The following is a 7,612-nucleotide window of genomic DNA, read 5'->3' as shown; positions in this document are numbered from 1 at the left end:
GATTTTGGATACCGGGAAAAAAACATTATTTGCACACGCGCACAAGCTCTATAATAACGTATCACTGTGCGCATTCTGCAGTCACGTTCATTTCCAAAAAATAGTCCGCTTGCTCCTTCGTCTTATTTTCATGGGACAGTTTGTCACCAACTTTGAAGAACACTGAAATAGCTTTCGTTTCAATTCATCCACTTCGTTTTTTTTTTCGTTGTTGAAGTTAACCTGCATGGCTTTCCGTAGAGCCACAGAGACTGAAAATACTTATATCCAATCCATCATTTTATGATATTTCAATCCAAAATTTTTGCATTGGTTGATGTACACATACGAAATTCTTATCTATTCGGAAACATATCCTGATCCTGAGTTATTTTAATCAGAATTTAAGCCATTTAATATGTCTATATTGTGCGTGGTGGCTGATTAAACTCAGTAATGAACAATTGAACTTCATTTCATAATATTTAATACAACTAAAATGTGATTTCGATGAATCTTTGTTTACGGCTAAGTTATTTAAATCAATTAATTTATTTGTATACACTTACAGCTGTAGACGATTGTAAATTATTTTAATGGAATAAAAACAAAAGTAAGTGAACAATGTCGTTGTTGGTCTTTGATATTTCTATTGGTTCGAAGCCAAGACAAAGTGGATTTTGATTTACCAACATTCAGCCCACTCTTCATAAAGTAAGTGAAGAAGAAATACCGTTCTGCATTGCCTGTTGTGAATACGAACGCAGCTATTTTGAGTAAACAGCCTCGATGAAGCGGGGCTGTTTAATTTTGAGCAGTAGCAAACTCTGGGGCTCCAATAATAAATTACGACAGTTTTGAGATGCGAACCATGGTACCGTCAGCCGTCAACGATTGATTCATTGATTCGACGGCAAATTTAACATAAACTTAAAAAGTCAGATTTAATCCAAATTCTTCTTTAATTTCGTGTCAATTGCTACATAATAAAAAAGTCTCAGTTGACCAAACAACTTTTCACGCTCACTTTTTCACCGCTCCCAATCGATTCGGATCTTGACTGGGATAATGAAGACCGGCAGTTCCTGGTGGCGGTGGCATTTGTTGCGAATCGGATGCTGACGTACTCGTCGCTGGTATCGATGTGAACGGTGCGCTGTACTGAGCTAATCCTCCAGATTGATAGACTGCCTGGTACGCTGAACTGGACATAAGAGATGGTGGAATCTGATGTAATTTCATTCCGGGAGGTAGTACATTGACATCGGATGCCGACAAATTGAAATAATCATTTGGATTTGGTGGCATCGGTAGATGTGATGGTAGGCCAGGTACAGCTTCAAAGTTTCGATTTGTTTTAGCAACGGCATTCTGTTTCGCTTGTGAATGAGCCCATTTGATTGTTAGTCGTCTTCCGCCCAAAACCAATTTGTTGAATGTTTTCTCGGCAGCTAGTTCGGCAGCGGCTCTCTTCGTGTATTGAACGAAGCCACACTGCTGTCGTGGTACCAAAGTTATGGTACGAATTTCACCAAATTGATAGAAATTGTCTCTGGAATCAAAATGGGAAAAATGTTTGTTAGAAACTTAGCAAAAGGGAGACATTTACGGTCAGCTGTACTCACTTTATATCGGTTTCGGTGACATGCTCACCAATGTTCCCCACATATAACGTTGTTATATTCTTGTCCTCTGGAACCTCTAATGTGGGTAATGTTGCGGCTCGTTTCAGAATCTTATCAGCGACTGGATCGTTACGACCATAGTAACGATCTTTAATGTTTTGCTCGCACAACGGATCATCCGGCTCATTGGGTTTGTCGTGTCGATACGGGCACTCTTCTCCACGCTTACATTCACCCTTCACCCAAAACGAGCAAATGTGCGGCCGATTCCGCTTGTAATATGGTGCCGTTCGTGCCAATTTCGTCAGCATTTCACTTGCAGCCAAAGACTTACCCACAATACCGGCAGCTTCAGTTCCGTCACCACTTTTCAATTCGGCTTCAATCTTTTGGATGTAAAATTCTTTGTTCACATCACTCTGCGGCAACGTGTCAGCAATTTTCAGCGCCGCATCTCGAACTTGAACAGGAAGACCGTATTCCAAATCGAGCAGACATGTTTGGCAAACATTCTTGAGTCGGCAGCATGTTTGGCAAATTTCGGTTTTCTTGAAACGCATTCGCGCACCCGGACACCATCGGAAGATTGTGAAGGGACGCGTACAGATTTTGCATTCCTTACCGTGACGCTCCTTGATCTACATTGATGGACGATACGATCAGTTTAACGATTCGAAAACAAAAATTTAGCGTTACTCACCATACGGACGTAGGGATTGTCGCCCAAACATGTTTGGCATAAGATTGGAAAATCCTGAAATAAATTGAAGAGAAATATGTCAACGCTGAGCGTGCTGTGTATTTATTGTGTTACTCACCGAATCTTCCCAGTTCTGACGATTGTACGTGTTTGTTGTTTTTGACATAGACATTTTCAGTGAATATCTTGTTCCAAAAACCTTTAAGAAAACGACTTTTCAACGCACCCGTCTTTATAGTAACGATAAACCGACGAGCGAATAAACTGCAGTGTTTGTCCAATGAAATAATTGAAAACGAAAAAAATGCCGTGTCAATATAAAACGTACTTCATCAAAAGACGGTCGAATGTTGAATGTCGGATATGTCAAAAGTCATTCATTTTTACACCTTGCAATGACACACACACACACACACACACTTTTTCGGAGTTATCGAAGTTATCGGTTTTCTGTGAGCACTGTCGCAATTTTGTGTGCATGGATTTAGATAGATAGATTCATAATCATGCGAAGGCCGAGTCTTATACAAAGTTAATTGCGCACAATAAGTATATTAAAAATACGACAGTGAACACTAAATTTAATAAAAAAATCTAACACCAAGGATTTAGTTCATCGTCAACCAAACTATGAGAAGGACCAAAACGAATTCAAATAATTACAACAGCCAGTGGGGAAAAATGTAACTATAGGTTTGTTCCAAGTAACTGTTAACACGAACTTTGACAACCCGAACAACGACAATTTCATCCACAGCAACGTCCCTTACGTGATATTTCATACAAATCGAGCAACGTCGCCTACGCGATTTACACATAAATATTATTGAGGTTATGGTTCTGTGGATGAAATTTGACAATTCATATGGCCTTGGAACAAACCTATAGGAGAATGGAGTTTAGAAACTGAGGGTAAAATCTATTACAATTTAGTACTTTTCTTCATAAAAAGACTACTGTCACTGAATTATTTTTTCACGAAAAACTTCACTGCTGTGACATTCCATTGGAATGAATCAATGTGAAGTTGTTACACAAAAAAATAGTACAGTGAGATTGAAGTACTACAAAAAAAATGTTGCGCCTCTACAGGCCAACCGACAGGCGAATACAAACCACAATTAAACCAATTAAACCGATCTCACTTGAAGTTAATTAAAAACAGCCGAATCAACGGGTATAAACAAAGTAGCGTCTGCGAAACACGCCAAACGTACTAGAACACCTTATATCAACAGGCAGCATATTCCAATCCATTAAACCTTTCCCAAATAGCGTTTTTCTCAGCATATTATTGCACCTAGGAATTTCCGCTTGTTTCTTGACGAGTAGTTTATTTTGACAAGCTCCTTCAAGTAGTTTTGTGAATTCGAGCAGATCAACTTGTACAGGAATGCCATATTTCTAAAGAATCATAAGACTTCACTAAAAACATTTTTGTTATGTGATTCATATCAAAACATAAAATTTCACAAGACATGTCATTTCACAAGGGTAGATGATAAAACGACAAAACACCATCTCGCCAACTCGAGTGTAACTCTATGTCTATGCCTGTCAGGTTAGCATTTCTCTGGCAGAATCCAGCTTACCCGGCTTAAACCAGAAAAAAAGTTGACAGGTTGTATCGAAGTCTTGCAGCACTGCATTTCACAAATAACAAACTTTCAAAAGGATGAAAGATTTAAGAGGTGTTAATAGTATGAGGTTATAAATTGAATTATAAGTTAAGCAATAATAAACAAGAATGTTTCGTCAGCGGTCACTCTTTATTTTGACAAAAAGATATAAACATGCCAGATCTCACTGGGTATTATCACGTGCCATTGTTATTGATGAGACAACTGATAAAAACTAACTGTTCAAATTTTAGTCCGTCGAGCTAAAGAAAAAGTCCACCAAGGATCGGGCTCTGGACAGTTTTGACGACTTTTACGGATCCGTTTACGGGCAACGATGGCATTCTATGCGAGCGGCTCTACTCACCGAACACAAATATGTAGCATTAGTGAATAATTTTGGTGATAGCGAGTCGACGGTAACTGCTTTAGAAGCCGAAGGTGCCATCAATCTTCGCTCTATTTACAACTTTGCAATGACAAATTTCTCGGAAAAACGTTTAAATTCGGTTAGGAATCAAGTGAACGAATCAGCTACGGATATTACTATGAGACGTATGGTTGAGCATAAGCAGCACGACGAATCAGCAGAAATATATCCGGAAGGAACCGATTTTACTAATCGAAACGATATTCGAAATCCGATCGATGATTCTGTCCCGAGAGTCGACTTCAAAAAGTCATTAACTCAAACCGTCGAAGAAGATTCGGACATAGATTATCGGCGAACCATCGAAACTTCCGCTGGTTCGGACGTCTTGCAAGAATTTATTCCTGCAACTAAATTAAAGGGAATGGAGGATTGGATTCCCGAATCAGACCATTACAAATACTACGATACAACGGCCGATTTTCCGTTAAGAATTGAGACGGACGCCGATTTAGTATTTCCGGAAAATTTGAACATATTCACATACGAGAAGGGAAACGTTTCCACATTCATTAATCCGAAGCGATCCGTAACTGGTGTATTAAGTCACTTTTTAATGGATGGAGCATCCATTCTACCGCCGTTAGTGTTAGGCATCGAACCTGGCGACCGAGTATTGGATGCATGCGCAGCTCCAGGTGGAAAAAGTCTGATCATGTTACAGACATTGTGTCCGGAAATGTTGGTCAGTAACGATTTGCAAAGGAGTCGTGTCGATAGAATCAATCGAATATTTCGGGACTATCTGATTGATTATGAGAAAAACTGGAAAAACAAACGATGCATGGTGACGGAAGGAGATGCTCGAGAAATATCAGAATACGGAATGTATGACAAGGTAAGTCAACCGCCGAAAGTACCGATGATGCAAATGGTTCATCAACCATACAATAATCTTCGAATTCGTTTAAGATTTTGGTTGATGTTCCCTGCACGACCGACCGACATGCCGTGATGGAAAGCGATAATAACATCTTCAAGCCGACGCGACTCAAAGAGCGACTACGAATTCCCGAACTACAATCAGCCATCTTAGCGCATTGTATACAATTATTGAGGCCGGGTGGTTCGCTGGTTTATTCCACATGCAGTTTAAGTCCAGTTCAAAACGATGGAGTCGTTCACATGGCTCTGTCTCGTGTTTTTACCGACTTCAATATATCCGTTACGATCAAGTAAAGTGAAATTGCCGTTTGGCGGACTAAGAAAAATAATTTTGTCCAATTTTTCATTGCACAGGGATCTAAGCCGTACCACAACGACGTTGAAAACCATTTTCAAGTTTGAAAATCCAAAAAAGTTAAAATATGGACAGATGGTGGTACCATTTCTACCAGCAAATTTTGGTCCAATGTATTTTTGTAAGCTGACCAGGAATACATAAGCGATTGTTGTAGGCTCCATAGTAGGTTTTTAATAAAAAAAAATTAAAAAAAACAATTTCATGATCCAATAACTTGGGAACTGAATGATGTGCAGCTTGCTTTTTACATCGATGGTCGAGTTTTCTTTTTCTTTGGCTTACCGGCAATCGGAGTTGGATTTTTGAAGACGGTACTGAAATGAAAAATTGAATGCAACTTGAAGGTTCGCAGTCAATGATTGATGGACTATCCCAGAGAACTTGAATGACTGATAGAAGGAGGATATCGAACCTTTATTTCAGTTCTTGGGATTGTCTATTATACACGACAGGCTGTGTGTACGAAAATGTCTGAAACAAAAAATATTCAAAATTACTTACTGGCATGTGGTGCATATCGGACTGAATTTACAGAAGACTGTCAAATGAAAAACGGTTTGAATTAGATGAATGCAAAACGGAACATGAAAATTTCAACAAATTACTTGACAAACAAACGGAGCAAACGTAACCAATGTCGATAAGTTCACGATGACAAAAACAAGCAGCTCGGTAATCAACTTTAACTGGCGGAGGTAAAACCAATTTCAGTCTAGTCGCAGGATCCGGCAGGAACACCCACAGCAGATACTGCAACAGACCTTCCAATTGAGGTAATCGTAAATACTGTCCACCCGTTATGTCGCAACCTTGCTGCAATAAGGTCAACGACTTATCCAATGCGCATACATCAAGTACAATGTTCTGCTTTTGGGCGGTGAAAAATACATTCATGTAGGTCATGTACTGTGATGCACACTCATTGCTGCCAGTAACTACCAAAATTCTAGCATTGATTCGAGAACCTAGCGGCTTATTTCGTTCCAGACGTGCTATGTAACTTAATGCCATGGCTATGCTCCCAGCTAGTAACGATTCGCATGGGCTCGACATCTTCGGTGCACTTGATATTATTTCTGACATTTTCTGTTTGATTGTCTTTTCCACCAGTGTAAACACTTCATATTGACCGTCAACTTGTCGTATGTCTAATGGTCGACCTGGTGTTGGATATAGAAATTCACTGAAAATGGAGCGTTCGACATTATTTGTTTCCATTTCGGCTGGCTGAAAAACAACATTACGTCGCATGATGGTGACAATCTAGCACCGCTAGTTTATTTTGTGGTCGTTGCATAAGGTGAGCATTGGAAAATGAACAAACGGAATCAAGGATTAGAGAAATCGGTGTTCGAGCATTCCGATCAACGGTTTGTGGATTTCGTCGAACTATTTGCTGTGACGGATTTGTATCTAAAACTATTACAAGCAGACTGCACTCCTTTTCCTTGTTGTCGGATGTTTGAGTGTCGGCTGTAAATAAACATTACGTCGAAGCTGCAGTGACATTACGGATAATGTATCCATACCTTCCATCGAAAGATAAATTAATTCGGAAGCGCAAATGAAAATGATATCAACAAACACAAAAAGTTTACTTTCGCGTGCGGGGTTATGTTTATCAATGACAGTTGGTTTGAAAGGTAGTGATGACGGTATACACGGTTTACAAGTCAGCACTGAACAAGAAAAACGCAGGAATGAAGCGAATGCACTGCACACTAATCATCGCATTAGAAGACTATAGTTATTGTTATGCTTCGGGCCGAAAATGTGGGCAATTTTTTCTCGAGTTTTAGGCCCTTTGCATGAAAACTCACTCCGTTCGGCCTACAACTCGCGAAATTGCCTAAAATCAATCGTGCAAGTCAGGTACACAAAGCCATTTTACATAGTTATGACGGTGCCAAAAATGACAGCACTTTAAAATTTATCTCGGATTTTCTGCACTTTGCACTTCTTAAAAAGTTGTATATACCCACTTAGTTCCAAGGCTGTAAACTTGGGGAGGTCACG

At 39.5% G+C, this 7,612-nt stretch overlaps 3 protein-coding genes across 3 annotated transcripts; 1 reads left to right on the top strand and 2 right to left on the bottom strand.

The window, feature by feature from the left end:
* Window positions 1–922: 922 nt before the first annotated feature.
* On the bottom strand, window positions 923–2,675 carry LOC119077113 (pre-mRNA-splicing factor RBM22). The gene is made up of 4 exons (XM_037184281.1): window positions 2,423–2,675; window positions 2,305–2,358; window positions 1,605–2,242; window positions 923–1,531 (listed from the first exon to the last, which is right to left on the bottom strand). Exons 1-4 carry the CDS (start codon window positions 2,474–2,476, stop codon window positions 1,003–1,005), a joined length of 1,275 nt encoding a protein of 424 aa, XP_037040176.1. The 5' UTR covers window positions 2,477–2,675; the 3' UTR covers window positions 923–1,002.
* A 1,288-nt stretch (window positions 2,676–3,963) lies between these two features.
* On the top strand, window positions 3,964–5,793 carry LOC119077110 (5-methylcytosine rRNA methyltransferase NSUN4). Its single transcript, XM_037184278.1, has 4 exons — window positions 3,964–4,114; window positions 4,178–5,191; window positions 5,266–5,528; window positions 5,593–5,793. Exons 1-4 carry the CDS (start codon window positions 4,052–4,054, stop codon window positions 5,735–5,737), a joined length of 1,485 nt encoding a protein of 494 aa, XP_037040173.1. The 5' UTR covers window positions 3,964–4,051; the 3' UTR covers window positions 5,738–5,793.
* On the bottom strand, window positions 5,759–7,214 carry LOC119077117 (general transcription factor IIH subunit 3). The gene is made up of 5 exons (XM_037184286.1): window positions 7,126–7,214; window positions 6,841–7,069; window positions 6,202–6,779; window positions 6,098–6,134; window positions 5,759–5,910 (listed from the first exon to the last, which is right to left on the bottom strand). The coding sequence occupies exons 1-5, from the start codon at window positions 7,130–7,132 to the stop codon at window positions 5,841–5,843; spliced, it is 921 nt and encodes a 306-aa protein (XP_037040181.1). The 5' UTR covers window positions 7,133–7,214; the 3' UTR covers window positions 5,759–5,840.
* Between the last annotated feature and the right edge of the window lie 398 nt (window positions 7,215–7,612).

The sequence above is a fragment of the Bradysia coprophila genome, unplaced genomic scaffold (assembly GCF_014529535.1).
Source record: "Bradysia coprophila strain Holo2 unplaced genomic scaffold, BU_Bcop_v1 contig_232, whole genome shotgun sequence".
NCBI lineage: Eukaryota > Metazoa > Arthropoda > Insecta > Diptera > Sciaridae > Bradysia > Bradysia coprophila.
The sequence above is the reverse complement of the archived record's forward strand: the minus strand, read 5'-3'. Positions and strand labels throughout refer to the sequence as shown.